General features: G+C 37.1%; 1 protein-coding gene across 3 annotated transcripts in view; it reads left to right on the forward strand.

Annotated features, from left to right (window-relative positions):
- Positions 1–19,958, forward strand: part of FCHSD2 (FCH and double SH3 domains 2) — a 303,585-nt gene that overhangs the window by 250,585 nt on the left and 33,042 nt on the right. For all 3 annotated transcript variants that reach the window (XM_060018316.1, XM_060018315.2, XM_060018314.2), the window contains exons 11-12: positions 5,851–5,967; positions 15,340–15,444. In XM_060018316.1, the coding sequence (XP_059874299.1) occupies positions 5,851–5,967; positions 15,340–15,444 (222 nt within the window). The remainder of the gene's footprint in view (positions 1–5,850; positions 5,968–15,339; positions 15,445–19,958) is intronic.

A 19,958-nucleotide genomic window follows, 5' to 3' on the forward strand; every position in this document is an offset into this window, starting at 1 on the left:
TTGTATCCATTCAGCCAGTCTATTTCTTTTGGTTGGAGCATTTAATCCATTTACATTTAAGGTAGTTATCGATATGTATGTTCCTATTACCATTTTCTTAATTGTTTTGTTTGTTATTGTAGGTCTTTTCCTTCTTTTGTGTTTCCTGCCTAGAGAAATTCCTTTAGCATTTGTTGTAAAGCTGGTTTGGTGGTGCTGAATTCTCTTAGCTTTTGCTTGTCTCAGAAGGTTTTAATTTTTCTGTCAAATCTGAATGAGATCCTTGCTGGGTAGAGTAATCTTGGTTGTAGGTTTTTCTCCTTCATCACTTTCAATATGTCCTGCCACTCCCTTCTGGCTTGCAGAGTTTCTGCTAAAAGATCAGCTGTTAACCTTATAGGGATTCCCTTGTGTGTTATTGTTGTTTTTCCCTTGCTGCTTTTAATATTTTTTTCTTTGTATGTAATTTTTGATAGTTTGATTAATATGTGTCTTGGCATGTTTCTCCTTGGATTTATCCTGTATGGGACTCTCTGTGCTTCCTGGACTTGATTAACTATTTCCTTTCCCAGATTAGGGAAATTTTCAACTATAATCTCTTCAAATATTTTCTCAGTCCCTTTCTTTTTCTCTTCTTCTTCTGGAACTCCTATAATTCGAATGTTGGTGGTTTAATGTTGTCCCAGAGGTCTCTGAGACTGTCCTCAATTCTCTTCATTCTTTTTTCTTTATTCTGCTCTGCAGTAGTTATTTCCACTATTTTATCTTCCAGGTCACTTATCCGTTCTTCTGCCTCAGTTATTCTGCTATTGATCCCTTCTAGAGAATTTTAATTTCATTTATTGTGTTGTTCATCACTGTTTGTTTGCTCTTTAGTTCTTCTAGTTCCTTGTTAAATGTTTCTTGTATAGTTTCTATTCTATTTCCAAGATTTTGGATCATTTTTACTATCATTATTCTGAATTCTTTTTCAGGTAGACCGCCTATTTCCTCTTCATTTGTTAGGTCTGGTGGGTGTTTACCTTGCTCCTTCATCTGCTGTGTGTTTCTCTGTCTTCTCATTTTGCTTATCTTACTGTTTCGGGGGTCTCCTTTTCGCAGGATGCAAGTTCGTAGTTTCCGTTGCTTTTGGTGTCTGTCCCCAGTGGCTAAGGTTGGTTCAGTGGGTTGTGTAGGCTTCCTGGTGGAGGGGACTAGTGCCTGTGTTCTGGTGGATGAGGCTGGATCTTGTCTTTCTGGTGGGCAGGTCCACATCTGGTAGTGTGTTTTGGGGTGTCTGTGGCCTTATTATAATTTTAGGTAGCCTCTCTGATGGGGCTATGTTCCTGTCTTGCTAGTTGTTTGGCGTAGGGTGTCCAGCACTGTAGCTTGCTGGTCGTTGAGTGGAGCTGGGCCTTGGCGTTGAGATGGAGATCTCTGGGAGATTTTCGCCGTTTGATATTACGTGGAGCTGGGAGGTCTCTTGTGGACCAGTGTCCTGAACTTGGCTCTCCCACCTCAGAGGCAGAGCCCTGACGCCTGGCTGGAGCACCAAGAGCCTTTCATCCACACGGCTGTACGAGGAGGAGCTCCTTGATGAGATGCAAAAACCACAGGCCAGCTGTGAACTCAAGAGTCTGCTTCCCAGTTCACCTGGCTGAAGCTGTGGGCTTTCCCTCCGCAGAGTGCGCAGGCCCAGTGACTCCCTAATGGCTGCTTTTTTTTTTTTTTAATTAATTAATTTATTTATTTATGGCTGTGTTGGGTCTTCATTTCTGTGCGTGGGCTTTCTCTAGTTGTGGCAAGTGGGGGCCACTCTTCATCATGGTGTGCAGGCCTCTCACTATCACGGTCTCTCACTATCACACCTCTCACTATCACGGTGTGTCTGGAGTCTGTGGAACACAGACTCCAGACACACAGGCTCAGGAATTGTGGCTTATGGGCCCAGTTGCTCCTCAGCATGTGGGATCTTCCCAGACCAGGGCTCGAACCCATGTCCCCTGCATTGGCAGGCAGATTCTGAACCACTGCGCCACCAGGGAAGCCCTAATGGCTGCTTTTTAAAAAACAAATAAATTTCATAAAATAAAATGTATAAAAATTCCTTAATTGGGAGATTCAAAAAAAATTCCTTCCTTAGTCATCCATTTTGAGTGGATTTTGTAGTGAGAATTTAAACATGAAGAAAGAGACCTTTTATTTTACAAGTGGGAGAGGGATCTCAATCCTCAAGTGAGCTTTGAGAACCTGTATTAAAATGCATGGTACTCAGTAAATTAGTCCCCTTTCTCCTCTGTTCATTCTGTTCTTCCCTACATAAAATACTTTCCTTCATCCATTAGAAGCTGATTCTAATTCAGTATGTTTATTCTCTTGTCCCTCTGAAGGCACCATTCTAATAATCTGGTGGCCTGCCCCTCACTTTAGGTTATATGTTTACCAGCCTTTACTGAGGGCATTCTGTGTACTATTAGGCATGGTGCTAGATGCCAGGAAATGTATCCTTTCGAGGCCTCAGATTGCTTAAAGACAAATGGGAAACATAATGCAGCAGTCACAGTATAATTTGATGTTGGCCTGACAGTAGCCACTCAGTAGATGTCTAACAAATTAATAAATTAATATAATGGAGATATGTCTAAAGTGAAGGAGCCACTGAGTCTATCTGGGAAAGTCAGGGAAGATTTCACAGAGAACAAGGACTTGAACTGAGATTTGAAGAATAACTAGGAATTTATCTGTGGACAAAAAAAATAGGAGCGTTATTCCAGCCAGAGGGAACAGTACTCAAAAGCATAGGCTTGTGTTCGGATTGACATTTATTTTCCAGGTAAAGACCTATCTGCTTCTGAAATTTTTTATTAAAGTTTGTATGATTTTTGAAATCTGATGTTTCCAAATTTTCAAGAATCACATTTAGTTGACCTAACTTATCAAATAACCCCAACTGACAGACTAATAAAAAACTACCTAATCTACATTTAAAAGTCGATAGGAAATTCCATTTATAGCATTTCTCTTCAGTTTGTAATTTATTTGAATTATTTTTGTTCTACTATTACTCTGGGAATTGTTATGTTATAATATATGCCTCTTTTAAAATAATCAAGTTAAATAAGTGCACTTTTCCAGAGCTAGGCTACAGTGCTGTTTGATATTTAATTGTAAAAGTCTCATGTTCTGCTTCAGGAAAATAACAATGTTCTTTAAATTATTGTGCTTAATAGCCTATATGTTACTATTCCTTTATGTATTTTAACTATACTTTTAAGAGGTAAAGGAAAAGTGTTAAAAGTATGAACCAATGATTAAATTAGCCAGCATTTTAAAAAGAAGCAGTCACTAGCATTCCTTTGCTGGAATCAACCACTACTGATACCACCATTTTAAAAGGTAATGATCTTTACTAGATTCAGATTTATATTCATCTTTGATCTCCGGAGTGGCATTAGAACATTTCTCTATGTATTGTTTAGTACCCTGGGCTGTGTTTGCCTTGTATGGAATTCTCATTTGTCTAGAACTGTATTATAGGTAGCCATGTTTTTCCATGGCTTGATTTCAGAATTCATGAAAAAGATCAGTTTACTTGAATTTTAGTTATGTGTTATTATTCCCTACCCAGAGGGTCCCAAAGTCACGTCTCCCAATCAGTGGTAATTGTGATCTGTTCTGATCATTGGGCACTCCTGAGTAATAGTAAACCCATAGGGAATGAGAAAAAAGCCCTATCTTTTTTTCTCCAGCTTTTAAGTACAGATAATACTCAGTAAAAAGGTACAGATTCTGTATGGGCATGTTGGCCACGCAGCCAACACACATTTTTAGACCCATTTACCAGTTCCTAAAATGTACCTCAGTAATAAAAATTAAATATCTCTATCAGTTGCCTCCTTTCTCATCTACTCTGTGCTCTATAAGTTCATTCTCCTTGAGATCCTTTCATTATATCTTCCGTCTTGTTTTTGCTTCATTATTTGGGCTATCAAGAACCTGGGAATTATTTGGACTTTTTTATTAACAGTAATGACAAAATTTTTTGTTTCAAGTTATTTTCTGTTGGGTCTTTAACATTAGCAGTTACCATCTATTGGATGCTTATGTATATACCATAAGAGAATGTTTAAAATATGACCTCGTTTTGCCCTAAATAACCCCTATGAGATAGGTGGCATTTTCACCAATTTTTGGCTGTAACTAAGACACAGATTAACTAACAGCCCAAGATCATGAAGCTAATAAATGGCATAGAGAGGATTAAAACTGGGTTTATCTGGCTTAAAAACCTGTACCTGGGCTCTTCAGAGTATACCTTTCTACCATACATCCTATAGATTACATTTGCGTCTTCATCTAGGGTTTAACTTTTTAAACCCTGGCTTCTGGGGACAGATAATGTAAATGCCTAGATCCTTTTTCAAAATAAATATAATAAGAGAGCTGGTTCCCTAATAGCCCAAAGAATGAATCGGTATAAAATGTAAATGTAAAGTTGGTTAGATTTGAATATGTTTCAATTCATTTATCATTATATAATCTAGCTTTAGCTGAAATGTCTGCATAGAGTAAAAGTTTTTCAACCTTGCCTACACTCCCCCCAACAAAAATATTAAATTTTTAATCCAATTTATCAAATCCTGTTTACCAATTTTGAGCTATATGTGACCTTGCAAAAGTCAGTTTGGGTTTTTTTACTTTCTTTTTTAATATTTATTTACTTTTGGCTGCGTTGCGCATGCAGGGCATGCGGAATCTTTCCTTGCAGCGCACAGGCTTTGTTGCTCTGCAGCATGTGGGATCCTAGTTCCCCGACCAGGGATTGAACCCGCATCCCCTGCATTGGAAGACGGATTCTTAACCACTGGACCACCAGGGAAGTCCCACAAAAGTCAGTTTTTAAAGATTTTCCACTCTAAAATTTTGCTTTTTGTATTAAAATCATCTTTGGATAATTCATATTTTAAAACATTATTTTCTTTCCTAGTTATTTTACTAAAGATTTTTTTCATGGGTTCTTAAGAGTTTAGAGAAAGTTAAAATAGTTTAGTGGTTAAGAGCTCTAATTCTGGAATCGGAAGTTGTAACAATTGAATATCTGGCGCACACTGGAAATTTTATTTAACATCTCTGAGCCTTGATTTCCTTTTCTATAAAATGGCTGTGTGACCTATCTCATAAGATTGTTATAAAAGTTATGTGAAGCACTTTCCACAGTACCTTGCATAATTGTGGTTAACTATTACTCTTGTTTAGTTTGATTTTTCAGTTTGTTCTTTGTGAAATATGGTTATAGCGTTTTAGGGCAAGAAGAAACCCTTAGTAATCATTTGATCTAGCACTCCTATCTTTGAGATGACATTAAGGCCCAGAAGAACGACAAAAGCTAGCTTGAGGTTTGGTGGTAAGTATAACTGAATTAAACCCAATATTTTTGAGGATGGATAGGTTGTGTCGCTGTTATTGTATTGTTTTATTTTTCTCTTTTCACTTCTATGCAATGATTCTTTAATCCCATTGAAACTGTTGAGTTGTTTCCATTTTGTCTGTGCAACTATTTTAGTGTCATAGTAGGTTGGCATAAATACTTTTTCTTCTTTGCTTAGCTTAGCTAGCTTGCTTTATACCCAAAATGGATCATGCTACAGTTAGAGATGAAGCTTTAATGTTCAGCAATGTAAGACAAAAATCTGTGATCATTTACGGTTTTCATACCGTCCTCTTTGTCTTCTGCTAATCTTCTGTGACATGAGACATTGCTTCCCACAGTAGTGGAGCATGCCTCCTGTTTTGAGTGCTGGTAAAGTGAAGGCCCTCTGGTCTACCTACAAAATGGTAGTGATTTCAATAAGGGTAACAGTACTTTTCTCTCTGTTTTCTCTTGTGTTGTAGAGCCGACAGTTAGAATCAGAAACTGGGACCACAGAGGAGCACAGTTTAAACAAAGAGGCTCGGAAATGGGCCACACGTGTGGCACGGGAGCACAAAAATATTGTTCACCAACAACGGGTAAGTGTGATAGAGAATCTTAGGTTATGTCTGGCATTAAGCCAAATGTCAAACCAGTTTAAGGAGTTGAATTTTATTGATGTGGAAAATACCCAATAGATGTTTTTTCTATAATTTCTCAGCATTCAGAAGTATGTTCTCAGCTATCTTCTAAACTTGAAAATTCCTTAAGCCCTCTAGCAGCAACACAGTAATTTATCTGTTTGCCATAGAATTGCTTAAGGAAGACTAGTGATAGTGTATTATAATCTTTTGGGCAGTGGAAGAGATGTGCATATGTTGAATTAGGCTTTTCATCTCCAAGACAGACTTTCTGAAGATGCAGTTGTAGATTCCATGAAAATGTATCTTCAGGACTACACTTTAGGGACTTTCCTGGTGGTCCAGTGGTAAAGAATCCTCCTTAACAATGCAGGGGACGCGGGTTCAATCCCTGGTCAGGGAACTAAGATCCCACATTCCGCGGGACAACTAAGTCCACGCACCACAACTACTGAGCTTGCACGCCTCAACTAGAGAGCCTGCATGCCGCAAGCTACAGAACCCATGCGCTCTGGTACCTGCACGCCACAACTACAGAGCCCTTGTGCCCTGGAGCCTATGCACCACAACTAGAGAAGAGAAAACCCACACGCCACAACTAGAGAGAAGCCTGCACGCCACAATGAAAGATCCTGCATGCCTCAACGAAGATCCCACGTGCCGCAACTAAGACCCAACGCAGCCAAAAATAAATAAATAATAAATAAATCTTTTAAAAAGATGAAACTTTAAGTACAAAGAAATTATTTTAGATATAGTAAATTTTTTTCTATTTTCCATTTTATTTATAACTTTATTTTTCTTTTTCTTTACCTGCATATCCAGCTTCTTAAGAGAATTGTCTGTGTTTAGTATCTCTATTTCCTAACCTCCCGCTTATTTTTTAGCCCATTACATTTGAGCTTTCCCTTCTTCCCCTTTCCCTGCACCAATTCATAGAGACTGCACATGCCAAAATTACCAGTGATGTCTGTTACTAAATCCAAAATGGCCACTTTAATTTCTTATCTTACTCAACCCGTTGGCAGTTGTATCACAATTGACAGTTCCCTTTGTCTTGAAATATTCTCTTCTCTAGTCATCCATGACTTAAACACTGTCATGGTTTTCCTTTTCCTCTCTAACATTCCTAGATTCTTTTAAAGGTTCTTCTTTCTTCATCTTACATTTACATTTTAAATTCCTTACGCTTCCATACTAGGCTATCTTCTTTTCTTATTCTTTATTCTCATTATAGGCAGTCTTTACTACTGCCGTGGTTTCATTTACCAACAAGTAATAAATTACCATCTCCAACAATGGGCCTTTCTTCTGTGTATAAATATATCCTCTTGCCTGCTTTGACATCTTCTTTTCACTGTCACATCTTTTCTCAGGCATCTCGAATTCAGTGTTCCACTTATCTAATGCTGCATAACAAGCCACATCAAATTTAATGCCACAAAAAGAGAATCTTTTAAATTGTTTCTTACTACTCTGGGCGTTGGATGGGCTCAGCTTGGCAGTTCTCATTTAGTGGGTGGGGGTGGGGGTCTGTCATGTAATTACAATCAGATAGTGGCTGGTGCTAGAGTTATCTCACAGGCTTCCCCACTGAAATATCTGGTGTTTGGACCAGGAAGACTTGAACAGCTGGGAACTGGAATAATTAGAGCACCTCATGCATCTCTGTCTCTTTGTGGTCTCTCCATACAGTTTCTCCAACATAGTGGCTTCAGATTAGCTGTACTTCTTACATGGTAGCTGGTAGCACAGGGCTGCAAAGGTGTGAGCCCCAAGAGTGAGCCAAGTAGGAGCTATACCATCTTTTCTGATCTAGCCTCAGAAGTAACAAGATTTTAATTTATGTCATGTTTTTATTAATTGAGGCAGTCACAAAGCCCTGTCCAGATTCAAGGAGAGAAGTCATAAAATATCAATATTTCTTGGTGGGGAAATTGCAAGGTTCTAGAAGAACATGTGGAATGGGAAATATTGTAGTAGCTATTTTTTGAAAAACACAATCTGCCACAGCCTAACTTCTGGCCGTAACAGTTCACATGCCTCTTGCATGCAAAATATAACTCTCCTCTTCACCCAAAATACCCCAAAGCTCAGCATCAGACTCCAGCTTGAAATCTAGAATCTCGTCACCTAAATCAGATTCAAGGACAGATAAGCTTTGGGGTACAGTTCCTCTAATACAGTTTATCTCAATCAAAAAATTTGTGAACTAGAAAGACAAGTTATCTGTCTACCACACATCTAATAAACAGTGATGAGATTAATTACTGCAGCTTTATACTTCAAAATGTGAAGCACACAAAGAGGTTTTTTTCCACTAGAATGTCTGACTCTATTTGAAAGTAAATGTTCAGATGTTAAAAATAAATCTGTTTCCCCCCTCTGTTATCAAGGCATGTTGAGTCTTTCTTCTAGGAGGTAGACACAGACAGATTTCAGTGACTTTTCTAGTTCTTTATAGTGTGACCTCTGATGGGCTTTAATCTAGTAAGGTATAGTTTAAGCAATAAAATGAAAGAGAAAAATATTTGAAAAAAATTGTAGCTGAAAATTGTCCAAACTTAATAAAAACTGTAAACCCACAAATCCAAGGAGTTCAACAAACCCGAGGTAGGTAAAACACAAAGAAGCATATATTCAGTTTGTTAAAAAGCAGTAATACTCAATGGTGAGAGACTGAAAGCTTTTCCTCTAAGATCAGGAATAAGACAAGGATGCCCCCTTTCACTACTTCTATTCAATATAGCACTAGAAGTTATAGCCACAGCAATTAGGCAAGAAAAAGAAATAAAAGGCATCCAAATTGGAAAGGAAGAAGTAAAATTATCTCTGTTCACCAATGACAGGATCATTTATTTATTTATTTAGGCTGCTCTGGGTCTTCATTGCAGCATGCACTCTTCTCTAGTTGTGGTGCATGGGGTTTTCTAGTTGCGGCATGCGGGCTTAGTTGCAGTATGTGGGATCTTAGTTCCCCAACCAGAGATCAAACCTGGGCCCCCTGCATTGGGAGTATGGAGTCTTAACCACTGGACCACCAGAGAAGTCCTAACATGATCTTATATGTAGAAAATCCTAAAGATTTCACACACATACACACACACTCACACACATACACACACACACACACACACACACACACACACCTGTTAGAACTAATAAACTCAACAAAGTTGCAGGAAACAAAATTAACTCACAGAAGTCAGTTGCATTTCTACACCATATAATATACATTATACAATGAATAATTAGAAAAGGAGATTAACACAACATTGCAAATCAACTATATTTCAGTAAGATAAATTTAAAAACAAAAACATAAGAAAGAAAAGGAAATTAAGAAAACAGTTCCATTTACACTTCCATCAAAAAGAATAAAATACTTAGGAATAAACTTAACCAAAGAGGCAAAATACTTCTACACTAAAAAGTATAAAACACTGATGAAAGGAATTTAAAAAGACATAGATAAGTGGAAAGACATCCTCCTTTCACAGAATGGAAGATAGTGTTAAGATGACTTACCACCCCAAATGATCTACAGATTCAATGCAATCCCTATGAAAATCTTAACAGTATTTATTGCAGAAATAGAAAAACCTACCATAAAATTCATATGGAATCTCAAGGGACTCCAAGTACCCAAAACAGTCTTGAAAAAATAATGAAGTTGGAGGACTCATACTTCCAAACTTCAAAACTTATTACAAAACTGCAGTATTCAAGACATTGTAGTACTAGCATAAGAACATAGAGACCAGTGGAATAGAAGTCTCAATATTTTTAAAATACCATTTATCTCCAAGTTAGTCCATATATAGAATGAAATCCAAGTGAAACACCCAGCAGGGTTTTTTTGTAGAAATTGACAAAATGCTTCTAAAACATACATGGAAATGCAAATGATCTGGTATAGCCAAAGCAATTTTGAAAAATAGGGATAAAGTTAGAGGGCTTACTCTACTTGATTTCAAGACACAAAACTGCAGTAATCAAGATGTTACTGTATTGGTGTAAGAACAGACTTATAGATAAATGGAACAAAGTGAAGAGTCTAGAAATAGGCACACACATATATGGTCAACTGATTTTTAACAAAGATGTAACAAACCTGTAAAAATGCTAAATAAAATTTAATAAAAATAAATCCAACTGTGTTTTAAGCACATGACTAGGGTACAAGGACGATTCAACATTAGAAAATATATCAGTGTAATAAAATGCGTTTATAGAATAAAGATGAAAAATTATATAATTATTGTCATAGTTGCCAATAAAGCACATAATAAAATTCTGTATGCCTTAGTGATTAAAAAGTAAAACGAAATTCCCAGCCACCTGGATTAAGACTATTTCACTCTGACAGGGATAGCTTCCTGAAACTTAGAGCAAACATTATATCTGATGGTTGTATTAGTTTTCTATAGCTGCCATAACAAATTACCACAAACTTAGTGGCTTAAAACAATAGAAGTTTATTGTCTCACACTTCTATACATTAGAAGTCTGGGTGGGCTTCACTGGTTTTTCTGCTCTAGCTCTAACAAGACCGAAATCAAGGTGTCCACTGGGCTGGCGTCTGGGGGAGAATCCACTTCCAAGCTCATTCAGGTTGTTGTCAGAATCTAGTTCCTTATAACTGTAGGGCTGATAACAGTTCTTTAAACTGTAACAGCTAGGGGCTACTCTTAGCTCCTAGAGGGCACTCTCTCTGGTCCTTGCACATGGGCTCCTACATCAGAGTCAGCAGCAGTGCATTGCATCCTTCTCATGCTTGGAATCTCTCTGACTTCTCTTTTGGCCTGTCTCTCATCTCACTCCAGCCAGAGAAAGTTCTCTGCCTGTGAGGAGTCATGTGATGAGATTGGACTTGCTCAGATAATCCAGACGTTAATCTGTGTTAAGGTCTATAACTCTAATATATCAGTAAATTATGTCTTACATATACACATTTCCAGGGATTAGAGTGTGGACATCTTTGGAGACCATTCTACCTACCACAATGATAAAACAAGAAAACAGTACCTGTGATCACCACTTAATCAATGCTCTTAATGAAAGAAAGATAAGGTGTTTAAATATTTGGAAGAGGTACATCTGTCATTACTTATAGATGAGGTGATTGTGTACCCCCCCACAAATATAAGAGACCCAGCTGTCAAACTATCAGACATAGTTAAGAGTTCAGTAAAGTCAATAGAAACAAGACTACATACAAAAATCATTAGTTTTCATATTAGCTAGAAATAATAATCAATTGCAAAATGCAGTTGGAAAAAAATTATTCACCACAGCAATAAAATACTGATAAATCAACCAGTGTCATGACCTGTAAGAAGAAAGACTTTTTTTTTATCAAAGAAGACATGGGTAATTGGAGAGATTCAAATATTGTAGATTTTTTTTTAACTTTTAAATTCTTTTTTTTATTGATGTATAGTTGATTTATAATATTATGTGTTTCAGATGTACAACATACTGATCCACAATTTTTAAAGATTATACTCCATTTGTTATATTATAAAATATTGGATGTATTCCCTGTGCTGTACAGTACACCCCTGTAGCTTTTTGACTTTATGCATGTCTGTACCTCTTAATCCCGGACCCCTGTTTTGCCCCTGCCCCCTTCTCTCTCCCCACTGGTAACCACTAGTTTGTTCTTTATATCTGTGAGTCTGTTTCTTTATTGTTATTTTCATTAGTTTGTTTTATATTTTAGATTCCACATATAAGTGATAACATACAGTATTTGTCTTTCTCTGTCTGACTTTTTTTATGTGGTTTTTAAATTAAATTTATTTGTAATTTCAGTGAAATCCCAATGAAACTTAGAAAATATTTTTAGAGAAACTTCACAGTCTGATCCTAAAATGTATCTGAATTTTTCTTCATGTACAAGAATAGCCAGTAACAACAATAATGAGACATTTGTGCCTTAACACATACTGAAAGATGCAGTAATGATTATAGTAATTAAAACTGTAGTATCATACAAGAGTTAACAAATATATCAAAAAAAATGATCTGTGTATGTATGGACCTTTAGCTGTTGATTCAAACAAACCACCCTAAAAAGTCAGTTTCAGGCAGACAGGGAATTTTAATGGTGAACAGCATATTTTTTACATATATTTATTTATTTATTTATTTATCTATTTATCTATTTATTTATTTATTTATTTATGGCTGCGTTGGGTGTTCATTGCTGCCTGTGGGCTTTATCTAGTTGTGGCGAGCAGGGGCTACTCTTCGTTGTGGTACGCGGGCTTCTCATTGCGGTGGCTTCTCTTGTTGTGGAGCACGGGCTTCACTAGTTGCGGCACGTGGGTTCAGTAGTTTTGGCTCACAGGCTGTAGAGCCCAGGCTCAGTAGTTGTGGCGCATGGGCTTAGTTGCTCCTTGGCATGTGGGATCTTCCTGGACCAGGGCTCGAACCTGTGTCCCTGCATTGGCAGGCGGGTTCTTAACCACTGCACCACCAGGGAAGCCCTGAACAGCATATTAAGGCTACCAAGGAATTATTGTTAGGTTTGATAACAGTATTGTGGTTGTATTTTTTTTAAGTTCATGTTTTTAGAGACTTTCACTAAAACATATAGGAATGAAATGACAAGATGTCTGGAATTTGCTTTAAAATGCTTTAGCACAAGAAAAATAAAGGATAGTAGGTAAAGCAAATGTGGAAAAGTCTCGTTAACTGTTGAATCTTAGTGATCAATATATAGGAGTTCATCATACTAGTCTCTTTACTTTTGAGTATATTTGAAATATTTCATAATAAAAAGCATGTTGGACTTCCCTGGTGGTGCAGTGGTTAAGAATCCGCCTGCCAGTTCAGAGAACACGGTCCCGGTCCCTGAACATGAACATGAGCCCTGGTCCCGGAATATCCCACATGCCGTGGAGCAACTAAGCCCATTCTCCACAACTACTGAGCCCATGTGCTGAAACTACTGAAGCCTGTGCGCCTAGAGCCCGTGCTTCACAGCAAAAGAAGCCACAGCAATGAGAAGCCCGTGCACCACAAGGAAGAGTAGCCCCCACTTGCCACAACTAGAGGAAGCCTGCGCACAGCAGCGAAGACCCAATGCAGCCAAAAATAAATAAATAAATAAATATTAAATTACTTTTAAAAAAATTTATAAAAAATAAGTAAATCAAAAACATGTTAATGGTATTTCAACTCTTTGGGGAAAGGATTTATTCAGTAAATCGCATTAAAGCAATTGTCTGTGTATTGGGGAAAAAATATGCAGTTAGATTTCTCCCTTCTGCCATATACAAGGTAAATTTCAAAAGAATTAAAGAGCTAAATGCTAGACACAAGACTACTAAAAACTAAAAAACATATAGAATATTTTTGGCATATTACCAGTGGCTTCTTAAGTAAGACGCAAAACCCAGAACCCATAAAGTAAGATGCTTGATAAATATGACTACATAAAAAATTTCTGTAAGACAAAAGAACTTTTAAAAGTTAAGAGAAAGGGGGCTTCCCTGGTGGCGCAGTGGTTGGAGTCCGCCTGCCGGTGCAGAGGACGTGGGTTCGTGCCGCGGTCCGGGAAGATCCCACATGCCGCAGAGCAGCTGGGTCCGTGGGCCATGGCCGCTGGGCCTGCGCATCTGGAGCCTGTGCTCTGCAGTGGGAGAGGCCACAACGGTGAGAGGCCCACGTACCGCAAAAAAAAAAAAAAAAAGTTAAGAGAAAGGGAATACAATGGGAGGAAATATTTGTGACATAAATAACAGAAAAAGGACTAATATCTGGAAGGAAATATATTTAAGTAGTAAGAAAAAGACAAAAAAGTAGAAAAATGGTTAGAGGATATGAACTGCCTATTTATAAAAGTAGAAATAGAGATGACCAGCAACATATGAAATGATATTCTATTACAGAGAAATGAAAATTGAAACAATAAGATAATTTTTATAAAATTTCAAAGATTGACAATATCCAGTGTTGGTGAAATGTAGAGAAACATGCTCTTACACACTACTAGAAGAGTAGGTACAGCCTTTTGTGAGCAATTTGGCAATGTCTATAAAAATGTACAGTTTCCACTTCTGTGTTTTTACCTTAGATAAATATTCCCGTATGTGTTCAAAGAATCATTGACTAGGTTGTTTGTACAGTACTGTTTATAGTATTGAGAAATTTGAAAACTCAGATAGCAATATAGTAAGAGTAAACAAAATATGGTATGGTTGAACTATTGAATCTGTGGATTAATTAGAGAATGAAGTCAATCAGTTTGTACAAACACAAAAATGTTTCTTAGACACATTGAAGGGAAGGTAGATCTCATTTTATTATTTTTCAAACAAAACTGTACAAAGCATGTAAGGAAATACATAAGAGATGGCTTGATAAAATACAAATAAATTGATGGGACAGTCTTTATCTTGGGGTGGGGAGCACATGGTGGGGTATGAAGATACAACAGACTTTTTACCATTTTGTATTAGTTGTTATTTAGAAACAATGCTTTATATTCATGTAATTTTTAAAAATTAAAGGTATACATATCAAAACATGTAATTCAAATGAGGTTTATAGATAGTGCCAGTGTCAATTTTCTGGGTGTTATATTGTACTATATAGTTAGATAAGTTGTTACCCTTGGGGGAAGCTGGGTGAAGGGACTCTACTACTTTTGCAACTTCCTGTAAGTCTATAATTATTTCAGAAGTTGTTTTTTTTTTAAACATCTGTATTGGAGTGTAATTGCTTTACAATGGTGTGTTAGTTTCTGCTGTATAACAAAATGAATCAGCTATACATATACATATATCCCCATATCTCCTCCCTGTTGCATCTCTATCCCACCCCTCTAGGTGGTCACAAAGCACCGAGCTGATTTCCCTGTGCTATGCAGCTGCTTCCCACTAGCTATCTATTTTACATTTGGTAGTGTATATATGTCCATGCCACTCTCTCACTTCTTCCCAGCTTACCCTTCCCCCTCCCCGTGTTCTCAAGTCCATTCTCTGCGGCTGCGTCTTTGTTCCTGTCCTGCCCCTAGGTTCTTCAGACCCTTTTTTTTTTTAGATTCCATATATATGTGTTAGCATATGGTATTAGTTTTTCCTTTCTGACTTAACTTCACTCTGTATGACAGTCTCTAGGTCCATCCACCTCACTACAAATAACTCAGTTTTCAGAGGTTTTTAAATTATCAAATAAATAAATGAAAACAAAGGTTAAAAAGGGAATCATGGTCACTTGTCACTAAAGTCTTTAAAATTATCTAGATACTCTAGTCACTTTAAGGAAAAAAAAGAGAAAAATAGAAAGCAATCATCATTTTCCTATTTTCTTTAATAGGTTCTAGATGATCTGGAATGTCATGGAGTTGCAGTTTCAGAACAAGGCCGAACAGAGTTGGAACAGAAAATAGATGAAGCTAGAGAAAATATTCGTAAAGCAGAGGTGAGGTGGCAGCTAATTGTGACATTTTGCCCAGCTCCAGCAATGTCACAGCCGTGATGTGGACCTTTAGAATTCAGTTTCTATACACTGATTAATTTGAAGATTGATTCACCATCTGTGTCCAGAGTATTCTTTTTGAGTGCCTGTTTCATACAAGGTAGTACACATAACAAAAAGACACTGATCCCATTATGAAGAGTTTACAATCATGAAACATCAAATAACGAAAGAATTAAGTTACAATAAAGATATTAATTTTAAAGTTTTCACAAGTTACATAATAAATCAGTCAGCATAGTATAGAAATTGATACATATAAGTTCAGTGCCTAGAAAAGTCTCCCCCCGTATGAAAGGTTCACTGGATCCAGGGGCATAAGCTGACTTTTTAAGAATAGAGAAGAGTTGGTTAAGCAGACAAGGCAAAAGTTACAGCAGTGGATTTTAATCTTTTGTGGAGTCATGGGACCCTTTGAGGATCATATGAGAGTGTGAAACCCTCTCTACCACAAAAAAATGTACGTTTTATTTATAGTATTCAGAAGTTCATGTACCCTAGGCTAATATTCCATGACCTAGAGGGGGAGAAGTTGAGATGGAAAGAAAAGTTACTTGCAAAGGAGGAAGATACAAGATGTAGTTTGGCAGTTGGATTTGATTAGCATGGAGGATTTTTGTAAAGAAATGTGGTAGAAAGTAAGGAAAGTCATTGTGGTTAAGACCAGTTCATGAAGGACCTGTGCACACTTGTATTTAGGTATCTATCCAGTGCAACATAGTGAAGGGACGTGGAAGTAGACATTAAAAAAACACTGCGGGGCTTCCCTGGTGGCGCAGTGGTTGAGAGTCCGCCTGCCGACGCAGGAGACATGGGTTCGTGCCCCGGTCCGGGAAGATCCCACATGCCGCAGAGCGGCTGGGCCCGTGAGCCATGGCCGCTGAGCCTGCACGTCCGGAGCCTGTGCTCCGCAACGGGAGAGGCCACAACAGTGAGAGGCCCGCATACCGCAAAAAAAAACACAAAAAAACAAAACACTGCGACTGTCCAGCCTTCAACGAGAATATGTTCTTGTTAGGAAGGCTTAAAGAATGCCCAAGATAACTAAGACTGTAAAGCATAAGTGCCAAGGAGTGGTCCACACGAGTGTACTTAACACTTAAGGAACCCAAAGGACACAGAGGTCACTGTGGGAGTTGTTAGGACAGGTAACACAAAGAGATAGGACTTAAGATGGATATTGACAGATGAAAAAGGGATAGCACAGACTTATGCCATGCAACCTCAAGAGGCAGAACTTGAACTGAAAGAAGGTAGGAAGGAGGCAGATTTGAGCTTGCTACTGGGAAATACTTTCTAACAGATCTGCCCAATGGCAAAATAAGCTGCCCTAAGATATAGTGCAGCACTATAAGTGTATAAGAAGACTCTATACAAGAAATTCTTGTATTGGGTTGAGCATTAATCTAAGCTAGTGATTTTCAAATACACTCTCAGATCTCTAGAGGTTTTGAGGCAGTATTTCAGTGATGGGGGCGGGGCAAGGAGTGGGGGTTGGTAGTAAGTGGAGAGGCAGCATCAGCAAAGACAGGGAATATGAGCATGTTTCTGGCACAGCCCCATGGAAGTGATCTGAACCAGAAGAGGCTTGCTATCTTGCTATCTGCCTGGTCTAGAGAAGCCCCAGTAACCCCAGCTTGCCTTCATTCCTGGCACATGATCCACAGCCTCCATAGTAAAGAGAGCAGAGTGAACGATAAATAGCCATTTTCCTCACTGAACTCAGGGTCATGGCTAAACCGCTGCCCTAGGGTTCTGGCCAAGCACGTTGGCAGGCTCTTGCCTAGTTTGAGAAACGTTGGCTTGTGTAGAAGAACTTTTCTTGTTCGTTTCTCCAGACTCTGCGTGAAGCCAGTTTCAGAGCCTTGACAGAACAGGACAAGTCTCAGAAGTTTTCTGAAGGGTGTGTTCTCTCATGTATTTTCCATTTCCAGACTTCATCCACCATGGTGTCACTGTCTGGTACCCTACCTCCACCATGCCCTTCAGTAGTAGCAGTAGTAGGTATCAATCACACAAAGTCTGCATTTAGGCTGAATGACCTGTTATTTCCATGAATGTGCTAAACTGCCCTCTGTTTGTTAGCTTAAAGCTAAAAATATGAAGTGAGAGTCCCACAACAGAACGTCTCATCTCTCCTAATACTAGTATTTAAGTCTGCAGTCTCAAAGGTAATTTTCTTACCAAAAATATGCAATATGCTAAAAACCGTGATGTCAGATCCATTATCTCAGTTTTGAATATCTGTGAAATATAGTTTATCCTACTGCTATCTTAAAGCAATCTCTTACTTGATTTCCACTTATCAGTTACAAAAAATAACCCAGCTAAAATTAGATGGAAAATATGAGGGTAGTATTAGAGTATTATTTACAAGAATGTCATAATGAAATTTTTGCATAGACTAGACCACAAGAGCCTTCAGAGGAATTGACAGTAATGGTTTCAATAGATTCTCTTTTTCTTTTTTCTGCCTGTGTATCATTTGTATTGGATTTTCTCTTTCCATTCAATAGTTATTATAAATACACAAAAGAGAGTAAACTAGTTAAAATTCCATTATGTCCTTTATGTTTGGTTTTTAACTCCTGCAACATGAATGCTACCCTCCCTTGTTGATTAATCTGCTTTATCCAATATTTTCTATAATGTGTTTCCATTCAGTGTTGCTAATTAGAGTAGAAATCTTTGTGGCACTCAGTAATAGATTAAAGAAATTTTTCCAGTCATAAGAAATTGAAACTGTAAATGGCCTGTGCTTTTCCAAAGAATAGGAATAGTATACTATTTCCAAAGAATAGTATAATAGAGGTTATATAGTGATTAATTAATTATTGACTGGTTAATTTGGGGACAGACTCACTAATTCATTAGGTTAACAAACACTTAATGAGTATCTGCTGCGTGCCAGATACTGATGAATATACTAGATATACATTGATGAACAACCTATTGTTATATTGTTATGATCTCTACGACTATCACAAGAATATTTGTACTAGCTGTGCTACTCTTTGCAGCCCCTGACTAATTTAAGAATTGGATTGAGGCAATAACTGCTTAAATTAAACTTTAATAACAATTTTCTTAACCTGGTATTTAGGTATTTGAATTTTTTGAAATGCCTTTTGTCATACGGATACACACACATTCTTGATCTGACATATCATACCTATTTTTAAGGTAGCTTGCCAAGAAACCAGGAGTTTTAAATGCCCTTTTTGGAAGCTGTATATGACTTATGTTTCAGGATACAATTATTTTTTTGTGTGTTTAAATTGTACCTTTATCTGGGTTGAGGGCAGTTTTTTCTCTTTTTCAACAGTGAAATGTTTAACACAAAGAGGAGGAAGTTAATGTAAGAAGTCAAAGATACCCAGAAATTTTTAATGATATTTTAAAGATGTTAGGTATTAATGTCTGCAGGAGGAACTATAAACTATATGACTCTTTCTCCAAGATATTAACTAAATTTTATGATCTGAATTGAACGTTCATTTGAAAGCCAAAATACATGGTATCAAATGAATTAACAAAACCAAAACTAAAATCACTTCTTGTCTATATAAACACATTTTAATAGATACCATTTTTTTAAATTATCATCTCATAAGTTTCTCTTGTACATGAGGAATTCAAAATTACAATGTCACTGTTGTACTCAATGACTCAAAAATGGTAAGACCCTTGCCATAATGCTATAAGAGAAGTCGAAAAACCTCAGCTGCATAAAATGTGAGGCCTCATTACTACAAGGTTAATGAAATGCTAAGGGTGACCCTGCTATAAAAACAAAATTTCCAATCATATTATATCCAAATTTATATTACCTCCAGACTTGTTATTGTGGGGTTTCACTGTACTCTTATAATGTAGTATGTTAGTAGACCTCTTAACTAACCACTTTCTTCAATTTTTATTGTGAAAATTTTCAAACATACAAAAAAGATGAAGAATAAATATATATTTTCCAATATGCTAAATTCAACTATTAATATTTTGCAATATTAAATTTATGTGTTTATTTCTATACTATAAAATGGAAGTTAAGTTTAAAGATCTGACTATAGTCTATATTTTAGGCAAGAATACTTTATAAATGATGCTGTGTTTTTCATCACAGTATGCTTTTACCAAGTTTTCTCACTACTGATGCTAAGAATAGTCACTTTCAATTCAGGTGGCACTACCAAATCTTTCTACTGTTAAAGTTCTTTTTTCTTTTTCCATTGCAATTAACAAGTACTAGTCACCTCCAGGGACAGCAAATGAGTATTTTTCTCCCTTTCTTAAGTATTATTACTATGTCATGGAATTTTAAAAATCAACTTTATTAAGGCATAATATACATAAAATAAAATGTAGCCATTTCAAGTAAACACTTTAATGTGCTTTGATAAATGCGCACCCCTAAATATCCACTGCCACAATCAAGATATAAAATATTTCTGTCACCC

Source organism: Delphinus delphis, chromosome 8 (genome assembly GCF_949987515.2).
Source record: "Delphinus delphis chromosome 8, mDelDel1.2, whole genome shotgun sequence".
Taxonomy (NCBI): Eukaryota; Metazoa; Chordata; class Mammalia; order Artiodactyla; family Delphinidae; genus Delphinus; species Delphinus delphis.